This window comes from Eupeodes corollae, chromosome 2 (genome assembly GCF_945859685.1).
Source record: "Eupeodes corollae chromosome 2, idEupCoro1.1, whole genome shotgun sequence".
In the NCBI taxonomy this organism is placed as follows: Eukaryota; Metazoa; Arthropoda; class Insecta; order Diptera; family Syrphidae; genus Eupeodes; species Eupeodes corollae.
Window position 1 is genome coordinate 2,893,954 of NC_079148.1, and position 26,175 is coordinate 2,920,128.

At 35.8% G+C, this 26,175-nt stretch overlaps 5 protein-coding genes across 5 annotated transcripts; 3 read left to right on the forward strand and 2 right to left on the reverse strand.

Moving 5' to 3' along the window:
• Positions 1–1,966: 1,966 nt before the first annotated feature.
• On the reverse strand, positions 1,967–6,457 carry LOC129947041 (zinc finger protein 93-like). The gene is made up of 6 exons (XM_056057477.1): positions 6,273–6,457; positions 5,951–6,181; positions 5,714–5,887; positions 5,523–5,641; positions 2,736–3,449; positions 1,967–2,679 (listed from the first exon to the last, which is right to left on the reverse strand). The coding sequence occupies exons 1-6, from the start codon at positions 6,300–6,302 to the stop codon at positions 2,055–2,057; spliced, it is 1,893 nt and encodes a 630-aa protein (XP_055913452.1). The 5' UTR covers positions 6,303–6,457; the 3' UTR covers positions 1,967–2,054.
• A 2,810-nt stretch (positions 6,458–9,267) lies between these two features.
• Positions 9,268–13,587, forward strand: LOC129948499 (uncharacterized protein K02A2.6-like). Its single transcript, XM_056059518.1, has one exon. It carries the CDS (start codon positions 9,499–9,501, stop codon positions 13,585–13,587), a length of 4,089 nt encoding a protein of 1,362 aa, XP_055915493.1. The 5' UTR covers positions 9,268–9,498.
• A 574-nt stretch (positions 13,588–14,161) lies between these two features.
• LOC129947052 (exosome complex component CSL4) lies at positions 14,162–15,071 on the forward strand. The gene is made up of 4 exons (XM_056057488.1): positions 14,162–14,396; positions 14,458–14,609; positions 14,665–14,761; positions 14,831–15,071. Exons 1-4 carry the CDS (start codon positions 14,256–14,258, stop codon positions 15,047–15,049), a joined length of 609 nt encoding a protein of 202 aa, XP_055913463.1. The 5' UTR covers positions 14,162–14,255; the 3' UTR covers positions 15,050–15,071.
• A 107-nt stretch (positions 15,072–15,178) lies between these two features.
• LOC129947043 (U3 small nucleolar RNA-associated protein 6 homolog) lies at positions 15,179–22,909 on the reverse strand. The gene is made up of 5 exons (XM_056057480.1): positions 22,686–22,909; positions 22,311–22,614; positions 16,296–16,871; positions 15,640–16,239; positions 15,179–15,576 (listed from the first exon to the last, which is right to left on the reverse strand). The coding sequence occupies exons 1-5, from the start codon at positions 22,775–22,777 to the stop codon at positions 15,349–15,351; spliced, it is 1,800 nt and encodes a 599-aa protein (XP_055913455.1). The 5' UTR covers positions 22,778–22,909; the 3' UTR covers positions 15,179–15,348.
• Positions 22,910–23,862: 953 nt separating this feature from the next.
• On the forward strand, positions 23,863–25,970 carry LOC129947044 (zinc finger protein 883-like). The gene is made up of 4 exons (XM_056057481.1): positions 23,863–24,163; positions 24,224–24,691; positions 24,747–25,144; positions 25,210–25,970. Exons 1-4 carry the CDS (start codon positions 24,053–24,055, stop codon positions 25,871–25,873), a joined length of 1,641 nt encoding a protein of 546 aa, XP_055913456.1. The 5' UTR covers positions 23,863–24,052; the 3' UTR covers positions 25,874–25,970.
• The last annotated feature ends 205 nt before the right edge of the window (positions 25,971–26,175 follow it).

The following is a 26,175-nucleotide window of genomic DNA, read 5'->3' on the forward strand; positions in this document are numbered from 1 at the left end:
AATACTACATCTGACCTCCAACACCTGCTCCAAAACTTCAACAGAACTAAGCCCACAATAGAGAAAATTCTAAATGGAAACGACATTATCCAAACGCTGAGATACCAAAGTTTGTCAATTATTATTAAGATCAATGATATTCTCTTAGAAATTGAAATCATTGTATAAATGTATGTGTATAAAATTAACTATAGAGCGGTAGGCCTTTGTAGCTAGAAGCTCAATAATTTTATATTAGCATGTAATTTATTACTTGTTTAACAAATATATTATAAAAATAATACAGGTCAACCATTAAGATGCCGCAGGTCATGTGGAGCAAACTGACAATAAATGTTTCGGCCCAAAAAGTTTTCGATTCTTAGCCAAAGAAAACGACAGTGTAGAAAAAGTACATAGGTGAGTGGAAACCTAAAAACATATCAATACACCGAATTAATAAAGACTAGGAAATCGCCAGAAAAAGTTAAGAGAATGGGATGCTTATGCATAACTGGAGGAGGTGTGATAACCTGCTTAAAGCAGCAATTTTTGTCATTACAGAGCTCGAAGAAAACAGCTTATGTTGAAATTTTTCCAAGGAGGGATCCGTAAAGAGCCTCGATTAAAGCCCTCAGTAATAAAGCATCCAGAGACTGCAACAGATGATATAATCAACACATTTACATAACTTGTAAAAAACAGAGTTTATTTTCAAGAACGAGTGGGTAAGGGAAAATTTGTGAACCATTAACTGGTCCATGCAAATCTTAAGGGACCCGTATTCTCAATACCGCCGATAGGACGCTATAAGAAGATGCATACAATTCTAAAAAAAAGCTACAGCTACCAAAATATTGCTCTCGTATCACAGCCAAGCTGCTCCAAGCGTCAAGCTTTTTTTCCTTAAGCTTCACAAAAAGTATAGAAATGTCTCGGTATAATTTGTTTTATAATTAAACACCACTTAGGCGTTGGACTGTTACTCTTCTGGCTAAGTCTACGTCGCTGTACAGCCCGTACAGCTCGTCGTTCCATCTTCTCCTCTACTCCCCTTCGATGCTTACGGGACCGTAGATCACACGAAGAACTTTTCTCTCGACTCGACCCAAGGTGCTTTCATCCGCTTTTGTCATAGTCCATGCTTCTGCACCGTATAGCAGGACGGAGATAATAAGGGTCTTATATAGCGACACTTTGGTCCCTCGAGTAAGGACTTTACCACTCAATTGCTTTCTTAACCCAAAGAAACAGCGGTTAGCAAGAGTTATTCTGCGTTTGATCTCAGCGCTGGTGTTGTTTTCTGCGTTTTAAGCGGCACCTAGGTAGACGAAGTCCTTGACTACCCCAAAGTTACGTCTGTCGATGGTGACGTTTTGAAGAAGCGAGTAAGCAAGTATTATAATATCACAATTCACTTAGTAATGGGGAACGTTTAAGTCCAAGGCAATGAAGTAGCAAAATCCAAAAGCCCAAAAGATAAGTACTTTCCAATAAATTCCTCAATCTAAAACAGGCTTAACTACTATTTGGGAATTACTAGCACAAAATATTTGTTTTTTGTTGCATTTCAAGTTCAATAAATCTATGATTAATAACAGGTTTCCTCACTGTTGACTACAAGTTAGATACGCACCTCACCAGGCTATCTGTCGGTTCTGTAATCACTTAGAAACCAAAAACACAAATATCTCTGATATTAACTAAAATAAAATAATAAATGATTCTCTATTAAAATATCCCAAATACTCAAGTTCCCCAAAGAAACTAATTTGGAAAAATTAGAATTTAAATTTGAAACGAATTTTGTTGAATCCCTTTAGAAAACTAAATTTTTAAAAAGTATTTGATGAGTTGAACTAAAGCACGAGAATCACAAACAATTTTTCGAAGGCACATGAAAAAGATGATGAGATATTTGTGCGGAGATGACCCCTAAACTTTAGAGCTAACAAATTTTGGATTGTCTTTCAGAAAGAACTACAAATTTAAAAAATATATATGTATTTAATTCAATAGATAAGGATAACATTTAAATATATAATGCGCTGCATTTTATTGCTTATGTTGATATACTATACTATACCAACTTCCTCCGGATCCACATTCGTCGTAAGTTCTCTCTCTTTGTCATTTTCATTTATTACCTCTTCCCTTTGTTGTTCGTCATTTTGTGGTTGACTTCTTTGCTGTTCATGTTCACTCTCAGCTGCCGTCTTTGCTGAATTCTTTTTGCGATTCCGTTTCTGAATGCGAGACGTGCCACCATCTATGTGACACTTCCGCTCATGATCGGCTCGTGTGTAATTGAAGGCAAACTTTTTATCACAATGACGACACTCGAAAGGCCTCTCCCCGGTGTGAAGTTTCAAGTGTTTTTTCAAGCTTTTCTTGTGCCGATACGTTGCATGGCACACATTACATTCGAACGTTATATTCTCATGAGTTCGCATGTGATGAGCCATTGCATTCGAGGTGGCGATGCCTATTCCACACTTCTCGCATTTGTACGGTTTCTCCTTGGTGTGAATTCTCAAGTGCTCTTCGTGTCGGAATTTGTTATTTGAAGTTTTTGCACATATTTTACACACGTAGCAGGTTTTCCCCCCACTTCGGTCGATGATGGTCATCTCTTCGATTTTCTTCATTACCTCGGTGTGTTTCTTCCTGTGCTGCAACATGAGCAACTGAGATTCATATCTGTAAGAAAATTTTGATTGATGAACTGAAAAAGATGAAAGAAAATTCCAACTCACTTTTCATTACAAATATTGCACTCGAACAATGTTCCTTTCCTGCTTGCCCTTTGCCGATGCATCCGATTTTTATGCTTTCTGAGACTCGACGGGGTCAAGAGAATCGTCTTGCAAATATCACACTGATGAACTCCCTGATGGGACCTCTGGTGAATGTTGAACTCCCGCTCACTCATGAATACCCCACCGCATTCTTTGCATTCCAAAAATCCACTCGGTGTCTTTTTGAGTTGTTCGAGAGAAGTCGTGACCGTGAGACTGTCGTCTACCTTCTCATGAATTACTATGTGCTTCAAGTGTTCCTGGTAGCTATCTGTGATTTTCTCACATGCTGCACATTTGTAGACAATTTCATTGGATTTATTTAGGTTCGAACAAGGACTTAACTCGATTTTGCACTTTTTTGGAGACTTTTTTCTCGTATTATTATTTTCCGAATCAAATTCTTGTTTGAGTTTTCGTTTTCTTTTGCAGGGAGAGTTGTTTGAGTGTGTTAGAGGAATTGAAGGCTTTTCACTTTCTTCATCTTCCGAACATAAGTATTCAGATTCACCGGACTCGGAGAATGCAGGTGTAGCAGGTGTGTCGTGATGATGAACATGTTTATTGGATTCAATCCGAGATGCATGTCCATGGCCAGCACAGCAGGCACTCTCATCGTCTGGATTGTGTATTCGGTTAATGTGAGCCTTAAGAGTTGCTTTTCTCTTAAAACTTTAAGAAAAATGGAATACGTTTTGATTATTAAAAAAAAGATGACTAAAAATGTATACTAAAGTTCTTAAGTTTTAAAAAATATTGGTTATTTTAAATAGTAGCTTCGAATCTAAAAGAACTTATGACTGCTCATTCAGAAAGTCCTTTCATTATCTTATTTAAAAAAAAAAGATCAATAATGAAAACTTGGTTTTGGACGGAACCTTTTCAAAATTACAAAACTACTTGGGACTGAGTTTGAGTAGTCTTAAGGTTGGCCAGATGATACTTCCAGCATAGATCATTAATGAACACTCTAAGGATCATAATCGACCAATGCGTGGAGATCTATTCCCTTTTCATCTTCTTTTTATCGATTTCAAAAAGACTTTAGATAGTCTTATTGGAGATTTTATTTGGTTAGCCTTAGAATGCAACATGCACAATCATCAGAATGATGCTTTAAACAATCACGACTAATTCGATGAAGGATGTTTTGGTTTCAACAATTTAACATCTTGGCTACGCAGACGATAGGAAAACGAAGCGAACAAATGTGTACTTAGGCTCAAGAAGACGTTGCAGGACAATTCTCAGTACCTAGGAAGTATATGTAGTATATGAAAAGTGACTGCATCTTTCATGCATAAGCTAAAAACTTTTGTAAATAGATTTCTGATCGAATATGATCTAAAACCAATGACTCAATCGGAGAACTGGTTAGGTTCCTATCAACATCGTTATTCACAAGAGGAAGCGCCTTAGGACAAAATGAAGACTTTGAAAAGATTGGTATTTTTTTTATTCGAAGAGCTGGAGTTGCTGGGAAAATTTGACACTATCGTGAAGAAATCTTAGGATCTTGAAAGGGTTAGAGAGGGAGAACATATTTCCAGACACAAAACAAAAGTTAATAGTTAAAAGAGGAAGGGATTCAATATCTGTCCTTCACACGACGACCAAAGTTGGGGTAGAGTAAAAACTGATGGGCATTGCTTAAAGCTCCAAATCTTGAGCAAATAAATGGTATCTAAAAACTTCGAAATCAACAGTGGAGTTTGAAAAGTTCGACTATAACTTTCAGTGTGTTCTAGTCGAACAAGACTACGCGGACAATATTCGGTTGCTTTTTTAAGCAATCTGAAACTCTAAGCGAAGAAAGTCGGGCTGAGGATCAGTAATAAAAAATCCTCAAATTTACTAGAAAATCTACTCAAGCTGACTTTGCAGGACATGAGTTTGAAGCGGACCACCACATTCATATATAAGCTGCAAAACTTTTCTAAATAGATGTCTCTATAAGATCCCAAGGATTTTCTGTCTGAATTCGAAGTCAGACTAAGAACTCTTTCAGAGAACTGGACAGATTCCTATCGACATCGTTAACTACAAGAGGTAGTGGTAGTTTATAGGTCTACAACGCGGGGAAGACACTATCGAGGGACACTCAATGGAGTTGAGTGATTTTACTCAAAGAGGAACTTAAGAATCTTGGAAAAATTATGGGATTAGCTCAAACGCATTTTCTGAAACAAAATAGGATGTAGCGGTATAGCGGAGAGTAGAGTAAGTCCTTCTACATTCGCCTGGTACGGCTAAAGAACGAATCGCTGTACTTTACAGTACGGTCGAAGCTGAGCGAAAGTGTTCTGATGGGAATTTTTGAAAAGCGCAAACGTAACGAATAAAGTAGGGATTAAGCTAGTTATTTCACTAGAGCATTATCTGTTAAAAAGGCTACAAGAAGTGTGAGCGACGATGTGTAACGACGGTGTTCGAGTGTTATTATTGTCACCTATCTTGAAAAACTCTTCTTTAAGGCTTCAGTAAGTTGCTGGAGCAACAGGCTAGAGATGAGAGTTATACCCAACTTTTTAACATAGTTAGGTTTTATAAATTTTAGCTAGATGAGAAGAGAAAAATGTCTTGCATCGTCTAAAAAAATTCAAACATCTTTCGGCGTTTTTGGCAATATCGTGTATGTGATCGTATCGAAGGATTTAGTTAGTTATTGATTAACACACCTGGAGTATCGAGATGTTCAGTTTAATTGATTCATATGCCACTCAGACACCAACAAAAGTAACTTACCTTTTTGGGCATTCTGTGCACTGGTATGGTATGCTTGGAGTGGTTGTTGGGCTTTCTTCTGTGGGTAAAGATTTTATCTTTTTTAAGTTTTCTGGTCTGTTGACTTTTATTTTTGAAATCTACAAACAAAAAAGTATTCGTTTTGGTTTATAAAAAGATCTCATGTATGGTCTTTGGGTCTAAAGATTTACCCGACTCTTTTCTGTAGCATTGTCATTGACGTCTAAGTTGTGTGCTTCATGAAACTGTTGTTCATTTTCAATGTCAACATTCAATTTGGGTTCGACAGTAACAATTTCGAATGTAACATTCTCAGTGCCACCATCCTCCAATTTAACAATGCTCTCTACATAAGCATTAGGAATCTAAAATCACCATTCATTGATTTATTAGTACTTCTTTGAGGCATGATAACATTCGGCACTTACTTGACAACAAATATTGGAATCAAAACCTGGTTCAGGTTTTATGCATTGTCCATTACTGTCCTCTTCCAGATCCTCTAGATTTTCCAATTTGTATACTTCACCAATAAGTTCAGCTTCTTCGATGAATCGAAAATCACTTTCGCATTCATCTTCTTCGGAATCTAGAGGTTCACTGAATTTAAGGCTTATTTTACAAGTTTCGCATTTAACAGCGTTAAAATCGTTTAGCTCCTGTAAGAAGTAAGTAAGAAGTTTGTGTAAGACGAATTCAATGTTCATTAAAAAAAATAAGGAAGGACTCTTTTCGTTTTGTTGAACTTACATCGCAGTTATTGCAACGAACTTCAGTCATTTTGAAGAGTTTAAGTTGTTTTTATGAATATCCATTCGTTGACGAGAGGAAGTTTATTTAGACTTGAGAAAACTCCAAAAAATTGAAAACAGTTTTCTTTCGTCAACAACATGCCATACAAAAAAGTTAACAAAATCAACCAAAGCAAACGCAAAACACAGAAGTCAAGTCAAGTGTCATTTCTTTAGTTGTGTTCGATTAAAAAATAAAAGCAGATTTGTGTGGATCTGTTGAGTTTTACATCAGAGCGATTTTATGCCTACGGATCTCGATCCAAAATATTACAATTTTTTGATGTAAGCTAGAAAAAATTCATATACTTTACTGAATGTTTATTTGACATTCATACTTATGTAAAAATGTCAATGAGACATTGAAAAACATATGTCAATGGTGGCTACGAATTACATCGTACATTGCCATTTGTTAGCTTAGTTTCTAATGCTTCAAGAGTTGCTGGTTTGTCAGAAGAGGCGTAAACTCAGACGAATGAGAGTTAACCAGTATCACTTCTGTAAAATAAATTTTGCAACAAATTGAAGATAAAGTCAGTGTTGCCAACATAGGGGATTTTCCACTAAATCTGGTGGTTTTGGCTTGCTTTTTAGCGGACAAATATTGACTTTAGTGGCTAGTGGATTTGTCTAGTGGAATTTAAGAATTTAGTATTTCTTTTCTCAAATATTGGAACGACGACTATGAACTCCACTCGTATCGTTTTTGGAGTTTAATTCCATCGTGCAGCAACACTCTTTCATCTAGTGTCAAAAGGAAATAAATCCAAGCCACAAACTCTTTAATAAAAAATGGCAGTAAATTATCGGGGATTCCCCGTCGATTCCTCGACGGGGAATCCCCGATGTTCTCGCTCAAGTCTCAATTTTCGTTCGAGCTCAGTGAGTTGGTGTCGATGGTTTTGTTTGTTTCGTGTTTCGTCATTAATAACCATGCCAAAACCACAATATTCACAAAAGTTTCGGAATTCTTGGCTTCAAGACCCACATTTAAAAGATTGGCTTCAAGTAATTGAAAGTACTGCTGGTCAAGTACCGAAATGCAAGTTTTGTGGAACGATTTTACGGAGTCACTATGGAGATATAAAAACACATGGGATGTCGAAAAAGCATCAACAAAATATGAAGGTAACCGGATGTTTCATAATTATTTCGTTCGGTAGTCATAGTCATGGAAATATTTTTATTATTATTTTATTATTTTATACAGTATATTGGTTGATGAGTCTACAGATATTGCAATACAGAAATACCTTGGAGTCATTATAATTTATTACAGTATTAGATACCAAAAAATAGTATCTACCTATCTAGACCTTGCTGAACTAACTGAGTGCAATGCTGAAGGTATTATCACTGCTATCAAGAAGACACTAAAACGATTTGATCTGCGACTTGATAACTTAATGGAAATTGGAACAGACAATGCTTCTGTAATGGTTGGCGTAAATAATGGGGTCTATACTAAATTGAAAGAAGAAGTATCACACTTAGTTTTGGTACGTTGTTTATGTCACTCTTTGCAACTGGCTGTTTCAGTTGCGGCCAAGCGATGACTTATTAATATAATTTCATTATTTTTGTTACATAATGTGTAATTTTAATGTTATTTCTCCAATAAACGTATCTTTTAAATATTGTTTTCTTTCGCGATGAACAAAAATTTGCTAAAAATAAAGTTGGTGGAAAAATTAGCGATTTTTTAAACTGGCGTGAGTTTTGTTAGTGGATTTCTGGTGGTTTCAGAGGTAGCTTCTGGTGGGTAGCTTGATACTTTGGTGGCAACACTGGATAAAGTGTGCATAAAAAAGTTGCAAGGTTAGTTTCTTCCTCATTTTGAAATAAATAAGGACTAAATATTTCACTTCTCATTTTCAAATAAATCTAAATCTGGCCACCTGTCCAGATATGCGAGTTATATTTACGCTTTGGACAAATAAAGACTTTGTTTCATAGTGTATATTGAGCTGTCAAAATTTAGCGGGCTGATAAATTTGTCGGTACATTTATTTTGAGTTGAAAGATTTATTGAAGGTCCTAGAAAAAGGGGGAATAGTTAGAGTTGAATCTCCTCACATAATTTGTTTTCACAGTTAAAAATGATATTTCGAATATAAATACAAATACATATTACCAATGACATATTAGATATGGATTGCTAGTCGATACTAATTCTTATACAACATTCCCTCAAAAGAAATATCTCTTGTATTGTAGGTTTGGTGCAAAAATTATAATTAATATTTAAACGTCATCTATTGTTTTTTGCTTCAATTTTTTTTATTGTAAAAAAAACTAAGAACATATGTATGATTAAAGAGATTGGTTAAATAAACAAAATACAAAAATCAAGTTCAATAGGTTCTCCATATTTCCGCTGAACTTACAGAAGGGCTAGTAGCTTTAAGGAATATATAAAAACAATGCGAAGTTGGCTACTAGCAGTCCATATCTAGTAGTTCAATGGCTTCATTACTAATTCTTCGGATGAAATGCTCTATGAACGATTATTTCCCGATTTAAATATGTTACATTTATTAGTATGCTATCTTTAATTGGAGTCATACCCGCGGTGTGATGGTTAGTGCGTAGGGCTGTCATGCCCAAGGTTTCAATTGGATTATCGTCTAGAGAGTAATTCATGTCATAAAAAAGTAGTGTCTCAAACAAGCCGTTTAGATTTGGCATATAAACTGTAGGTCCTCTCCATCCTCAATATTACTCGCACACAGGAATGCTTGAGAGTTGTAAGCCACTCGTAAGGCAATAGTTCTCTAAAAGCTGTTGTTTCACTTAATTGTTTTATTTTAATCTTTTTATGGAACCTTTCTGCAAAGCGCAAATTTATCTCTTTGCATTAATATATTATATTCAAGATGGAGGTTGAAATTAAGATTCAATTTGTTCAAAGTTTAGCAATGGTTGGTTTCGCTTTCTGTTATAACCTTAAGTTTAAAATCAAGAAGTCTTTGAACGCGCCCATGTAACTACTAATGTGAATCTATTTTAATAAGAATAATAAAGTCAGTCGTGAAAAACATCCGTAGAGAACAGTTGTGTTTTTGTGTTAAATTGATGTATCGGCCACAACAAATTGGCGACGAAAATTGGATAAAAAAGGAGTGCGTTTTTTTTTTTTGTTCTTAAAAAAGAGAAAGAACAAACTATTATAATTTATAACTATGGCTCAAGCATTCCAAGCTGCTTTCTGCGTCGAAACATTCGACAAGAATAAAACGAAGTGGAGTCGCTGGGTGAGTCGACTCGAAGGTGCTTTCGGTTTGTTTCATGTGCTGGAGGCACAGAAGAGAGACTTTCTCCTCCATTTTATGGGTTCGGAAACCTACGATATATTATGCGACAAGTTATCACCTGCGCAGCCAAATGACAAAACGTTTAAAGACATCGTCGAATTATTGGAACAGCACTTCAACCCGGATCCTTTGGAGATCGTCGAAAACAATAAATTCCATTTGCGGAAGCAACAGGAGGGGGAGAATGTCTGCGAATTTCTCGTTAACCTAAGAAGACTGGCGGCATCATGTAATTTTGGTGAGTACCTTCTTACGGCTCTTCGAAATCAATTCGTTTTCGGACTCAAATCAAAAGTTATGCAAAACCGATGCCTGGAACAGAGAAAATTAACATTGGAAATGGCACTTGATATTGCGAAAGGCATCGAGTTATCCGAAGAAGGTGGTGTAGTGCTCGGAAATGTTCAGGATGTTACATCGGCAGTGAACAAAATAACGACGAACAAGTCGAGACAGGGTTTGTCTGGTAACGGGATCGGTTATTCTCAAATACATCCTAATGATACAAATACAAATAAAAATAAATATGGTAGTAGTAGGCCTATTCACAATGTTAGAAATGGTGGAAATAAATGTTTTCGATGTGGTGAATTGCACTTAGCTACAAATTGCAAGCATTATAATTCGGTGTGTTCATATTGCAAAAAAAAAGGTCATTTAAGAAGAGTTTGTTTTTCTTTGAATAAAAATAGTGATAATTTTGCAAATTATGTTGAAATTAATGAAAACGAAAATGAAATAAACCAAATTGAGAGTATTTTTCAAATAAATGAAATAACAAAAAATAATGACGATGGACTTTTTGCAAAAATGTACATTAATAATATAAATGTAACTTTTGAAGTCGATACTGGTTCGAAATTCACAATTATGTCCATGGAAAATTTTAAAAACATCATACCAAATAAAGTAATCGAAAAACCTGATATTGTAATGAAAAGTTTTACAGGCAACAATGTAGGAATTTTAGGATTCTGTACTGTTGATGTTAGATACAAAAATATAATGTATAAATTAAAACTTTATTTGACTTCTATTTCTAAACATCCTTTATTAGGGAGACAATGGGTAAGAGCACTAAACATAAATCTAAACGAATTGGCAGGTATAAGTTATAATGCTCTTGATTCAAATAATATTAACAAAATTAATTCAGACGATACCTCAACTGACGATACAGTTTTGATTGATAAAATTAAAAAAAAATTTCCTAACCTTTTTGAAACCTCTTTAGGTAAAATTCCAAACTTTCAGGCTAAATTAAACATTAAAGCTAACGCGAAACCAGTATTTGTAAGGCATAGATCTATACCATTTGCTATAAGAGAAGGGGTAGAACTGGAAATTAACAAGATGGTAAACGATGGTATCTTGGAAAAAGTAAATGCTAGTGCATGGGCGACACCGATTGTTCCAATAAGGAAAACTAATAACCAGATAAGACTGTGTGGCGATTACAAAGTCACGATTAACCCGTGTTTGATAGTTGATGAGCATCCTCTGCCAACAATTGAAGAGTTATTTGCATCAATTAGCGGAGGAAATAAATTTTCAAAAATTGATTTGACCAAGGCTTATCTGCAATTAGAAGTCAACGAGGAATGTCGAGATTATTTGACCTTAAGTACACATAAAGGTTTATATAGACCAACAAGACTAATGTATGGCATCTCATCAGCGCCAGCTATTTGGCAACGATATATGGAGGAATTATTGAGCGATATTCCTGGAGTATCCATTTTCATCGATGATGTCAAGATAACTGGCCGGGATAATGAAGAACATTTGGACAGATTGTTTCAAGTTTTGAGTCGTCTCGATAAAAACAACATGCGTATCAATGTAAACAAGTGTCAATTCTTTCAAGATAAAATCGAATATGTCGGATACGAAATCGATAAAAACGGTATTCATAAAACAAAGAATAAAATCGAAGCCATTGATCAGATGCCAGTACCAGAAAACAAGGACCAAGTGAGATCATACGTAGGGTTAGTAAACTACTACGGAAGATTTTTCAAAAATCTAAGTACAACTCTTTATCCGATAAACGATTTACTTAAGAAAAATGTACCATTTGTTTGGAATAAAAGCTGCCAAACTGCTTTTGACAAAATCAAAATGGAAATGCAAACCGATAACTTTTTAACACATTACAATCCAAAACTTAAATTGCTTTTAGCCACAGACGCTTCACCATACGGTGTAGGAGCTGTTCTCAGCCATGAATTCCCGGATGGAACAGAAAAGCCAATAATGTACGCCTCTCAGACGTTGACACCTACCCAACAGAAGTACAGTCAGATTGATAAAGAGGCTTATGCTATCACGTATGGAGTGAAGAGATTCTACCAATACGTATATGGCCGGAAGTTCACTCTTGTAACAGACAACAAGCCAGTTTCCCAGATTTTTTCCCCTAAAAAGGGAATGCCAGTTTTATCGGCAACACGCATGCAACATTATGCAGCTTATCTTCAATGCTTTGATTATGATATAGTTTTTAGAAGAACTGAAGATCATTGCAACGCAGATGCAATGTCAAGATTGCCTATCAAAAAAATATCAAAATTTACAATGGATGAGGCTGATGTATTGGAAATATCACAAATCGAAAATTTACCGTTGACAGTGGACGAACTGGGAAAAGCAACTATTAATAATGATAATGTGAAGGTTTTAGTACAAGGTTTAAGAACGGGAAGAATTGTAGAACCAAAATACAGATTTGGAATTGACCAAAACGAGTTCACATTACAGCAAAATTGTATCATGCGAGGGATGCGAGTGTTCATTCCTGAAACTCTCCGTAAACGGGTTCTTAGCGAGCTGCATGCATCACACTTCGGGGCAACTAGAATGAAATCTCTAGCGAGAAGTTATTGCTGGTGGGAAAGGATCGATAGTGATATAGAAGATTTGGTAAAAAACTGTCCGGACTGTCAACGAATAAGAAGCAATCCTCCTAAAACTTCCGTGCATTGTTGGGAAGCACCCACTGAACCTTTCCAAAGAGTACACATTGATTTTGCAGGTCCATTTCTCGGTAAGCTTTTTTTTATTTTAGTCGATGCTTACTCAAAATGGCCAGAAGTTTTTGTAATTCCAAACATGACGACAGATACAACTATAACCACCTGTAGGAATATTTTCAGCCGTTTTGGTATACCGTCGGTTTTAGTTAGCGATCACGGGGTTCAATTTACAAATTACAAATTCAAAGAATTCTTGAAGATGAACGGAATCGTGCACAAAATGGGAGCGCCATACCACCCTGCAACTAACGGCCAGGCAGAACGTTACGTGCAAACAATTAAACAAAAATTAAAAACATTAGGACCGGACACGACAGATTTAAATACCGAATTATGCAGAATCCTTTTGGACTACAGAAAGATGGTTCATCCTGCGACAGGAAAATCGCCCTCTATGATGGTATTCGGACGCGAAATTAGATCCAGAATTGATTGCATGATACCATTTAGGTGTTTCAATTCAATCGAAGCTAAGAGGGGAAGATCACTTGAAGAAAATGACAGAGTTGCTGTGCGTGAATACCTCGACCGTGGAGTAAAGTGGAGATTTGGACAAATCATAAGAAAGCTAGGACTTCTTCATTATTTAGTAAGACTTGATGATAATCGTATTTGGAAACGCCACATTGACCAGATTCGCCAAATAGGCATAGATGTAAAAAATCAACAAACCTATGACGTTTCCAGAGAAGAACATCCTCCTTCACTTAACATTCAGCAACATGACAATGGTGGAGATATGCTTACAGATACTGAAACATCCGATAATAACATTTCAATGAATAATGAAAAAAATCATCAAAACTGTACTGCTGGTGAAGGTATAAATGATGACTCAAATTGTAATCAAAATAAAAATGTAATTAAGATTTTACGAAGATCAAATCGTATTATTAAAGCACCAGATCGACTAGATATTTAAGTTCCTAACTTTACATTTTCAAGCAATTATTATAAAAAAAAGTACATATGTTTATTTAATTTAATTCTTAATTCTTCTCTTGTTGATTTAAATACAATGAAAAAATGTATCTCTATGTTTGTAACAATAACAAAATTATATACTATTTTTATTTTTTTTAAGGGGCGAAGAACTGTTATAACCTTAAGTTTAAAATCAAGAAGTCTTTGAACGCGCCCATGTAACTACTAATGTGAATCTATTTTAATAAGAATAATAAAGTCAGTCGTGAAAAACATCCGTAGAGAACAGTTGTGTTTTTGTGTTAAATTGATGTATCGGCCACAACACTTTCATTTACAAAAAGTGTAATAAAGATTCAATTTCTTCAAGGCTCAGCAATCGTTGACTTCGCCATCATTTGCAAAAAGTGTAATTAAGCATTTGGATAATAAACACGACTCATCATTTATACGGTAAGGCAGTTCAATTCATTATAGGAAACTTCTAGAACCTGAAACGCCATCTTATCATATCGACATTCGAGTATAGTAGTAGTTCGAGTATCGACAAACTTAAATTTGACAGATGCATGACCCTTTCATTTGACATGTTTTCATTCTGTTAGTACCGCGTTTTTAAATTAAATAAATAAAAAACACTAAATCTCAATATTTTCCTCTTTTACAATGAATTTAATTTGCCTTCCTGGACAGAGACTATGTCTCTCCGATGAAAATACAATTGCCGGCCAAGGAACATACGAGCGACAAGGCTACATTTACGCAACACTCGCCGGAACAGTCGATGTCCGTGAACAAGATAATAAGGTAAAAACAAATAAGTTTATATTTCCTTAAGTTGTTTCTAATTAACTTAAAAATTTCAAAGTTTAAATTAGTTGAAGTTAAATGCGTTGGCAACCAAACTATTGTACCTGTTACTGGCGATGTTGTTACAGCCCGAGTTCAACAGGTTAATCAAAGATTCGCCAAATGTTCTATCATCTTCATTGGTGACCACATTTTAGAAAGAAACTATCGGTAGGTAAAATTGGACTTATTTAAATAAGAAATAAAAAGAATTTTTAAATTTTAGAGGAATCTTAAGGAAAGAAGACGTCCGAGCAACCGAGAAAGACCGCGTTGAAATGTACAAATCATTTCGACCAGGTGACATTATTCTAGCCCGAGTGGTGAGACTTACTTTTCGGGAATTAATCCCAAGTCCTTCTTTGCTGATTGTCATATATTTTCTTTTATAGCTCCCACAAACAGAACTCTCCTGCTACCAACTAAGCACAGCTGAGAACGAACTTGGTGTTGTTGTGGCTTTGGCCAATGAAAGTGGTCCATACGGCGTCCCAATGGTGCCGGTGAGTTGGACTGAAATGCAGTGCCCCGATACACTTGTTAAAGAACTGAGAAAAGTAGCAAAAATCGTCCCGGAGAGTGCACTTAAAACAGAAATTGAAAACCAATAAACTAAATTCAAAATAATCCATATTTAAGTTTCTTCTGCTTTTAAAACTATCAGACTTCTAAGGATGCTTAAGTTTCCATCAATTGCTCAATTTTAACTCGACCCTGGAAATGAACATAACCCTTTTAAATGTATTTAAAAGTAAGGTTTATTCTTTTTGACAAGAAGTTAAGTTTACAGCAATTTTAATCTTTACATTTTCTTATTCTTTTCTAAGGTTGTTCTGTTTTTGATTCATATGAGTTAAGGTTTGAAAATAAAAAGAAAAAACAACAATTCTTAAATAAAACGATACAAATTTTATTTATAAGCCCCAACTGTAAGCAGACAGTGTTCCGTTATAAAATTATCCACAAACAATGGCATCAGAGTGATCTTTGCTCGTTCGCACAAACTTGACACTCGCTTTGGTTCGCCTTGGTCACGCTCGAATTTAATGTAATCGATCCAAACATCTGTGCGCGTCTTTCCAAAGTCAAACAAACTATTCTCGTAGCAGATTCTCACTTTTTCAATGTCAGGTTTAAGCTAAAAACAAACGAGGTTCCATTAATAAGTTTTATTTAAAAAAAAATGCTCAATCAAACTTACAGCTTGTGATTCTAAAAGGGCCATTTTTTGGTGCAATTCCAAACAGGGCGGAGATAAGGTTTTGAGTTCTTCGTAAAGACTACGAGTTGACGACAGAGGCTGATTCACAACTGACCATTCCAAGAACTGTGGTCTAAACGACAGAAATTGAGGCGCCTCAAAAGCGCAAGCCTCCCTCATCAACTGTTGCAATTTTGATGCTTTCTCTTCGTAGCAAGTCATAAAGTACTGAATGGCCAACTTCCATATGGGAAATGAATTAGTACCGAGCAAATCTGTGGCTTCGCGGAAAATCTCGTAGACCTTGCCGCGATTGTTTTCCATTACGTAAAATGCTAAACGTTGTTCCCACAGCTTCATCGATTGGTAGCGGTTTGTGGCTTCTGTCATCATTTTTATGATGAAATCTTTGTTGGATTTTGATTCAACTAGGAGACTTATGTATGCGTAGTAGTGTTCCTCAGTCATGCAATTGGCGTCGTGTGCTCCTCTGAAAGCACTCGCTAACTTCTTGCGCTTCAACACGGCCTGGGTGGATAAGTCGCTGTTGATATCCAGCATACACTTGATGAAGTACGACCACATTGCTTGAGTTTTTATCTTAAAGCGTTGCGTTAGCAAAATCGTACTCGTTTTTGAATTTGGTTGATACTCACAATATTAACAGCAGTTTGATAAACCCTAAAGCATCCATCGATTCGCGCCTTCAGTGTTGGCTTTGATGCTTTGGCGTCGTCATTGTTATCTTTCTCAATCACAACATCCGTATTTCCTTCGTCAAGTCCTATTTCGATGATCGCATCGTGGGGAAAGTCAGCAATAGGTTCTCCGGCCAAGACCCGTCGAGCCAAAACATCCCAGACACCTTCTTCACGGGGATACAGCAGCATCATGTCGTTGACGATTAGTTTTTGAAGAGGCGCTGTAAACCGAACGTGTTGTGGTTCACCGCATTGTTTAATCAAATTCACCAAGAACTTGACATTGCAGATCTTCTTTTTGGCTGTGTTGTATATGGCAATGACCCGTCCTAAACTGGCAGCTTGTTGTTCCTCTGGTAAGGCTGCCGTTTCCGAAAGGAGTACACGGAAAAATGAAGTGAATAGCAGCTCACTATCCGGATGACGTTGAAGGCCACGGAAGAAAATGCTTTTCACTTTTTCAAGGTTGTTGCCTTGTTCGTGGAACCACAGGGCGGCACTGTTCCAGATTTTTGGTTTGTCACCGCGTTTCTTTGAAAATAGAATACAAACAATAATTAAAACGTAAGTTGGATGAGGTGAAAGGCTTTTAAGTTTACTTTTCAAGGTTCAAACAGTTTAATACCTGTTTTAAGTTGTTAGGCATTTGGCTGTGATAGAATCAATGAGGTTGCAAAGTTATGAACTTCAAATGGAAATCGGCAAACATTTTTTTTAAATAAATTCCTAACTTGCACTTTATTCTATGCTAAGCTTCATTTGTGTTTATTCAAATCCTATAAATCTATTTGCAAGCTTCTCGAAAGCGTTGTTTCTTTTGGTCTTTTAAAAACCTTAAAACTTGCATTTTTTAAAAAATTCGTTTAACATTTGTGTTAAGCTCTTAGGAACCTAAATAGAGTTTTTTAAAGGTTATATTTGGAGTTGCAAGAAAGAAAATAATTAAAGATTTTAGGAAGTTCTATAAGAAAGAATGTTTGACTAATAAGACTTTAATGTTTAGAACACCATATGTGGGGAGAGGAGAGGGAGGGATTGACAACTTAAGCCAGTCGTCTCCATTTTTTGAGCTACAGCTAGGCAACAAATTTTAAATACAACCATTTTCTTGTGCTTCATTCCTATCTTCCGCATCCCTTTCTTACTTGTTTTTAATCTTTCTATAGCCCAAGAGGATTTTTCACATGTATGAAAAATCCCAATTCAAGAAAAAAGTCACAAAGATGGGAATCATTCCCACATTCCAAAATTATTTGAAAGAATCTTGTAAGATATTTAAAGTTTTTGATTGCAAATCTTTCATTTCTCCAGAAATTTGAGTCATACAATTACTAACCTTGTGGAATTTTTGTGTTTAACCCTCTATACGATTTGAAAAACAGGATACAAAGTGGACCGTAACGCCTCTGGTTTTAGCAAGGCATTTGAACAGATATCTCATAGAATTATACTGTTCAAGCTTTTCAATCTTGTCTTCGAATAATTTTTTTATATAAATGGATTTCTTCTTACTTAGGAAAACGCGTAGGAAATGTCCGCTTCAGATGCGCGGTTTCTCTAACTATTTTCTTGCTACCTCTGGCGCTCTGACGTACCACAAAGTAACCACCTGTCCTCTCCTTTTTATCCTCACAACTAAATGAATGGAATTGATTACAAAATATTCCCATATCACATTCCCATATTGGCGACAACAATACAACAACCTTTCCTTATTCAACTAGACCTTGATAGTTTTTTTTTAATCTGGTGTAGTTTTAGATTATATCTTAATATAAACAAATTCAGTTCAATACTTTTTCACGAAAGCGTCGAGATGGAGTTTTTGTGAAATAGAGCCACTGATTTGTATGTTGCATTTGTATCCACGTTGAGTTTAGCTCTGATTTCTTTAAGGAACACGTAGGTCTCGTTTCATTGTTAAAAAGACCAAATCGCAGGAACATACTTCTGCTCTCTTGCTGTATTTAGCTTGTAGATTAAAACATAAGAATTGTTCTTACCTTGAATTGATGCATGATTCCATCTCAGATAATTGTATTGGAAAGTATTTGTCGCGATGTGCATTTACCGCCAGTATTAGAGCACTGAGGTTAATTATTATCGTGGTATTGTTGATTACGCTAGGTATGGAAATCATCTTGAATAGTTCGTAAAACTCTTGGATTACTAGTGGCAGTGTGATCAAAAATACCACTTGCCTATTTGTTACTCCTCCTTTCACTGTAATTAGTCTGTATAGCTGTAAGAGATCTTCTTTATCAGCAGGTAGTTTTACAATTGATGGTAAATGAGCTTTGATCGTTTTTATCTCGTCCTTGAGTTGACTTGCTGACATTAAAAGTGAACTTACTTTACCAAGATGAGTGTCTGTTAATACATCAATTAATGTTGATTACATTCTTTGAATGTTGATCGTCATAATAATAAGTTGTGAGGAAGGTGATGTAAAAATCTGGAATATTTTGATTTTATGACTTTCTTCTCCATTATCACGTATCCTTGATGTTATTTCTCTTAATTGATTATTGATTTGATCAAACCTTTGGTTGATGATTTCTTCCAAATAGAGTTTGCTATGTTTCCAATGAAATTAGCTGCTCCTCTTTTTGTTCTCTTGGCTGGAAGCATAATGTTTTCCCATTTCAGCTCGTTTTGAATTGATTGAGTGTGTTGACGCATATGCTTCGTTGCTGCATTTGTTGGCATAAGTGATTTAACGTGTTCCGTTTGCAAATGCTGAATATTCTTCTAACAATGGATCTAAGTTGTAGTGAATAATGAAGTTCCATTCACTAGTTGCTATTTTTGCTGTTCCAATTCCTTCGAAATGTATTCCGAGGTTTGGTCTGAACTTGTTGATCTGAATTTCGTGGCTCATTGATAACTAATGGAATGATTAGATGAACTGTTAATTATGGCGTGATACCAATGGTACTACAAGTTTTTCGTCTCTTAGTTGGTATCTCATGTACTGGTTCTGATGGTTCGACCTCATCTCGTGATGTTATATCAGGGGTCACTTCCTTTTCGAATGGTAATGGTGCTAATCCATGAATTGGGCTTTTCCAGACCCCAGATGCTGTATTTACTTCAACTACTCTTATTGCAACATCATTACCCTTGAATGTCTTGAGAATTCTACCCAAAGGCCATTGAAGTCTTTGTCTTCTTTTATGATGACTATAACGCCTTGTTTGATGTTCTTAGAGATCTCCTTCCATTTGTAACGGTATTGAAGTTCTTGAAGTATTCCTGTGACCATCGTTTCCAAAATTCATGCTTTAAGTGTGACACAAGATTCCATCTCGTCAAAAGTGTCTGCTACAGAGAAGTTGCGTTAACATCAGTTTTTGGGGTGAGTGGTTCGCAGATAACAAAATGTCCTGGAGTTAATGCATCGTTTGGATCACTTGAAAGTGGTGTTAGTGGTCTTGAGTTAAGAATAGCTTCAATTCCAATTAATACAGTTTCCAGTTCTTCATATGTTAGCGAGGCTGTGGCTACACTCCTCTTTAACAAATGTTTTTTTGATTTTACTACTGCTTCCCAAAGTCCTTCGAAGTGAGGCGCCCTTGATGGTATGAAATTGAATTGTATTGCATGACCACTGCACGCTTTAGTTATGGTTATACGTGCACCTTCTGAGTAGATTGTGTCATATAATTCAGTTAGTTGATTATTTGCTCCCACAAAATTAGTGGCATTATCACAGTATATGTAAGGTATTGTAAGGTTGCTTGCCACGTATTTTGTTATGAATCCAAAATGGTTCATGCCTCATTTGAGTAAGCAATGTCTAAGAGCCACAGTGTTTGTGCTGCTCATTTCTTTCATCAATAGTTTTGTCAATGGATTGTTGCATGGTAGTCTAGTCTAGTCGACCTCCAACTCGCATAATTCCCTTGTCATCAAAAAAATGGACAAAAGCTAGCAAACTGGCTATTTCTCTTCAGTTCCTTGTATTTTTGCAGGTCACTGATTTCTTCCTGCATTGCTCGTATTATCACTGTTAATGATTCTTCTAGCTCTCGTGGGGTTAAGTGGATTTCTCTTATACACTCTTTGTGTGTAGCTTGATTACAGAACCGCTGGATATAAGAGATTATTCGTTGAAGCGTTTTAAAAGATTCTCTATGATTTATCTTGTAAATCATATTCTGATCACAATCTTGGATCACTGTTGCTACAGTGATGTGTCTCTTTCTTTCACTGTTGTCTGGCATCCCCAGACTCTTTGAATAACTTTCTGGCCAACTATCTTCCTGAACATTCAGAAATAGTGGGCCGTAAAACCACAGTGTGCATAATGTAAACGTTTCCGGTTAAAGACCTCTTGATATCACATCTGCTGGATTATGTTTTGAAGACACATGTCGCCATTGCTCGGAAAGTGTTAGTCTTCGAATACTGTTGGTTACCAACAAATGTTTGAAATGATGCTGAGGGTGAATTTATCCATGCAAGGACGATTTCAAAATCTGTCCATAAGAATGAAGGGACGTATATAAGGTTCAAGTCGTTCTTAACTCTTTGTTAGTTGAGCCCCTAAGACTGCAATGCATAGTTCTAGTCGTGGTAATATTTGTCTTTTTAAATGAGCCACTCAGGATTTTGAAGAAAGTAGCCTTACTATTACTGTTCCATTTTTTAGAATTGCTCGCAGATACACAACTGTACCATATGCCTTTTCAGATGCATCAGAAAAAGTGTGAATCTGTATGTTTGCTGGTAACTCATTGTTAAAATAAACCAAGATATTAAAATTTTTTAAAAGAACATTTTTTAAATTGGATTTGAACGAAAGGCATCAAAAACCTTAGAAAAAGTAGAATTTTATTGCCAAATACATTACTTTTCGGCATTGAACTCTTGTGTGCCAGTCAATTTGGTTCCTTTATCAGGAAATTCATACATATTTCAAGAATTCACGGCCATCAAACGCATTTCTATCGATTATGATTATCATCAGATCACCACCATCTGCTTTAACTTTAACCCCCGCAATTTGAAATGAGTATCTCTTTTTTCGATCCACCCACCGCACCACGTATAGAACAAACGAATCTATTACTTGCTTGCTACATGATGTAAGTTTGAACGAAAAAATATATTCGATTTCGGCATAAGCTCTTTTTGGTCAAGACATCTGGGGCTATCGTAAATACAAATTTCCCTAGGAATGTTTCCCTATTTAACATTGGGAACTTAAATTATGCTTAAAAGTTTTGGAATCATTTAATTTGTTATTGAATTAGTTATTATCTACTTATCCTGCCTGAAACGTCATCTAATGAGCATATTTTTATGGGCAACTTCTAAAGTAATAACAATTGGATACCTGCGGTCAGCCAAGAGAAGAACCCCTAATTATTATGATTTTACCTTCAAATCTTAACATTATTTTAAGAGTTTGAGGTTAGACGCTACAAACATTGCCCGACGAACAAACATTTTTCAAACCATCCTAAATAAATTAATGTATACTTAAATACTTTTAACTACATTCCGCTCTACTTATTGCTGTAAAAATATTATGGTGAAGCCTTTTTAAGAGAATGTGTGTTAAAGTTGTCTTCTCTAGAATATCAAAAACCGAAAAATCAAGGTCCCGCTGAAGATATTTTGATGGCATAAACAGAATAGTTTAAGTTTTGTTTATTAAAGTTCTTCTGTCTCTAAATTTAATTTTAAACGGATATTTTATTTCAAGCGATTTTTCTCCAAGTGTTCGTATTATTTTTACCATACCTCTACCTGAACGCTGCTCATCCACTACTTCTAAACACTCCTTCGTATTTTATATTGTTATCCTATTTACCCATTTCCTTTTTTCTCTACTTAAGGTGAATGCTTTTATTGTTTGGTTTCTCACAACAACGAAAAGGAAGACTAAATTCTTTTTATTTGCAACTTTTAAAAAACCTTAGTTCGTTTTACTATAGCAAAAAAGCTTTTATAGATATTTACCTGAATTAACTTTTCGTATGCTGTTGGCACCTCAGATGGGAAATTGTTTTTACAAAATTTCAAATACGCATCCCACAATCGAGCCTCATCCGGATAAAAACGAATAGCTTCTTTGTACAGACGGACGATGCGGTTCGACATGGCAGACCTAAGACCAGGAAATTGTTGATTTCTCGATATTTCCATGGACTTGATCATTTCGTGAAGTTTCTTCTCGAACACAACAAATACCCCATAATCCCTAAGGGTTTTTGTACCTTTGCTTAGTTTATATTGATAGGCTTCTCGAGTTCGGATAATAGCCCTGCCGGTGCAAAAGATATAGTTAATACATTTCTTTTGAATTTGATATTTTAAGAAAATGATATTTTTTACCTCAATCTGTCTTCGGTCATGATTTGATGCTTCCGTATCAATTCATATTCGGGAATTGTACGTTCCTGATGGATACCTACGACTTCTGCCATAGTTAAGCTTTAATTTTAAACTTAGTGAAGATATTTTTTTTAAGAAAAACTCAGACAAAATTAAATTATTTGTAAAATATCAGATTTGTAAAAATTTGCATGCTCTAAGAGCTCCGACAGCAAAGGAAAACACATGAAAAATGTTCTGTCAAAATTGTGTTGAAAGGTCGATAATTGGTGCGAGTCTCTATCTCTATCTCTTTAATATTCTTTCGTCGATTAGGTAGTGTTGTTGAACTTGAACTATAAATTCTAAATTTATATGAAAGGGTTCCAAATATTGCAAAAATTACAGAAATATGCTGAAAGCCAAATACTTGTTGAAATTATTTCCTGGAACAGTATTTTTTTCTTCTTATTTCTGTTAAATAAATTGACAGTGTTTCTTTTTCAAATATGATATCTGGCAATACAATAAATATGGCCGCATGGCATCAATGGTGGCTTAAATATTGGTTTTCAATGCTAAAAGAGTTGCTAATTTGTTGGCATAATATAATGGTTTAATATAACCCTATAAAAAAGTAATCAAAAGGTGTACAGTCTTACGAAAGGCAAGGCCAGCTAACAGGATCACTTCTCGAAATAAAGTGGTCTCCAAATTAATGTTGCAATAAAAATTGCCTCGTCTTGCAAGAACCAAATGACGTAGATTTTTAGCTGATCAATTTTTGTGAATCAATTTTAATAGATTTAATGAGCAGTGACTTTTTTTTATTTAATAAAATTTTAAATGGTTCTTCAGACGAAGTTCTTTTATTAACAATGCAACCAGTATAATTTTTCTTTAAGTAAATTTCCACAAGCTTTGCTCTGGTGTTAAATGCATGATGAGCTTCCAAACATCATTGAACAAAAATGTGAACACAGTTTGACATTTTGCACTGTTAATCCATAGAAAACAACCATCGAAACTTCTCATGCTGCCTTAAAACACCGTCCACTACATTTATTTTATATTTATTTTGAACCATACACAATAATTTTAATTTATCAATTTTACCTTCGATTACTTGAACATGTAGCATTCGGATGAAACATTTAAATTTTTTTAAAAAATAGTAGATTTTAGCATCACCCTGTGTATTTTAAATGCATTAAATAAATTTATCTTTCTTATCTGTCAAAAATCTGTCAATGGTGTTATTTGTTGATTTTCGCAATTTTGTTGTCGAAATTTCAAAAACAAAACAATTGAATTTTTAAAAACCTTTTTATTTATTTAATTAAATCATGTTCTCGTGATGCATTTACAAAACATTGTTTAAAATAAAAATGACTTTAGATATCTGCCGCATTTGTGGCACGACCGAAGATCTAAAACACATTTTTAACGAGGGAAATGATGAGCTTGTGGAGCAGATCCGGCTTTGCGCAAATATTCAAGTAAGTACTCTTACAAAAATTCCAACATTTCCTCATCATATGTTCTTAATTCAATCCCAGATCGATGTCAATGATTGCTTGCCCAAATATGTGTGCAATGAATGCGAAACTGGACTGGCATTCTCCTACCGTTTGCGGCAACGCAGCGAACAAACTGAGAAGAGGCTCCGAGAAGATCTCCTGATTACCAACGTCGAACCACTATCACTGGGTGAAGAATCCACAATTATTGACACTTCAGGCCACAATTCACTGGAAGAGCTATGCGAAGAAGTAGGAACTTGGAGCAGGGACGAGGATATTGCAAACTTTGACGATCATGAGAATCTAATTGACGAAGAAGAAGAAGAAGGTTTACCCGAAATCCAATCAGATGAAGTTAGTGAAGAGCCATGGATTGAAGAAGAGAATACGCACGAATCTGAAAAAATCTTAGAGAACTCGGTGATGGAACAGGTCGAAGACGATTTGGTCGAATTTATTGAAATCAGCATCGCTCGAAATGATTTGGACACCCAAGACACTGTGGTAACGCTAATTAACTCTTATTTTTCTTAAGCTTTTACAATGTTCCACTTTTAAGGATTCGCCTACAAGTGAACCGGAAACCAAACAATTTGAATGTGAAATTTGTTATGAACTCTTCGAGGAAAAATCAAAATATACTTCACACCTGAGAAAGCACGACGATAAACATTTTAATTGCAATGTTTGTGACAAAGTCTTCACCCAGCGGTATCGATACGAAGAACACATGAAGAATCATTTCACTCTGGACAAAGCTTTCCCTTGTTCTATCTGTCAGAAGAGCTACACAAATCAAAGCAATATGGAGCGGCACGTTCGCTCGGTTCACAATCAGGAGAGAAATTTCCAATGTGCTCAATGTGGAGCGAGTTTTGGTAGATCGGATATACTGAAGATGCATATGGCAAAGCATTCCGATAAAAGGACAATCGAGTGTGGAGTTTGTCACAAGGCGTGAGTACACAAATTGAAACTGATTTTTGATCCACATTTATGAAAAATACTCCGTCTGCTTGTAGATTTAAAACCAGCCAAAGTTTGCATTATCACATGAGAATCCACCTGAATCACCAGGGACGGCAGAAAAAGCCCCCGCGTATTAGGGCAAAACGGAAAGCGAACGCTCAAACCTTTCGATGCGATCATTGTGACAAGGTATCCCATCATAGAACCACGCACATCAACCATATGCGAATTCACACGGGTGAAAAGCCATTCAAGTGTAGCACCTGCAACAAAGCCTTCCGCACGACTCACGCCCGAAGTAATCATGAGCTCCTGCACACCGATAAACGTCCACATGCGTGCAAAGAATGTGGGATGGCTTTTCGACAAACATCGCATCTTAAGTCGCACATGCTCACACACTCTGGAGACAAAAACCATGTGTGTGAGGTATGCCAAAAAGCCTTTGCAATGCGAAGTAATTTGGTTGCCCATCTGAGAATCCATACGGGCGAGATGGCTTATGCATGCAATCAGTGTCCAAAGAAGTTCCTCCTGTCTAGTCAATTTAAAAGACATAAGCTAACGCACGGCTCTTCCGTTGACGATGGAGGAGATGTTTTGCGGATGGAATCTTGCCAGGAGAATGAAAGTGAATTCCATGATCCCCAAACAGGTTTCTGCATGTATGAGATAATCGAAAGGGCACCAGACAATGATGGCATTGTTGTTGAATGATCTGCAATGTAGAAAGATGATAAATATATTTTATATATTCATGTACAAATTATGTTATTTTTAAGAGGAATTTTACTACAATAAACACAGTGGTTTAAAATAATAGTAACTGTTTAGCTCTGAGATAGGGGTGGCAAGAAAAAGGTAACTATCAAGAGATGTAACTTTGAGGTAGTTAAGGGCTTTGTTTATAAACACAGAAAATAACACGAGCGCTGAGAATAACTCTTGTCTCTCTTTGTCTCTAAATGAGACCCTCATCATTCCCGTCCTGCTGTACGGTGCAGAAGAATGGATCTCGA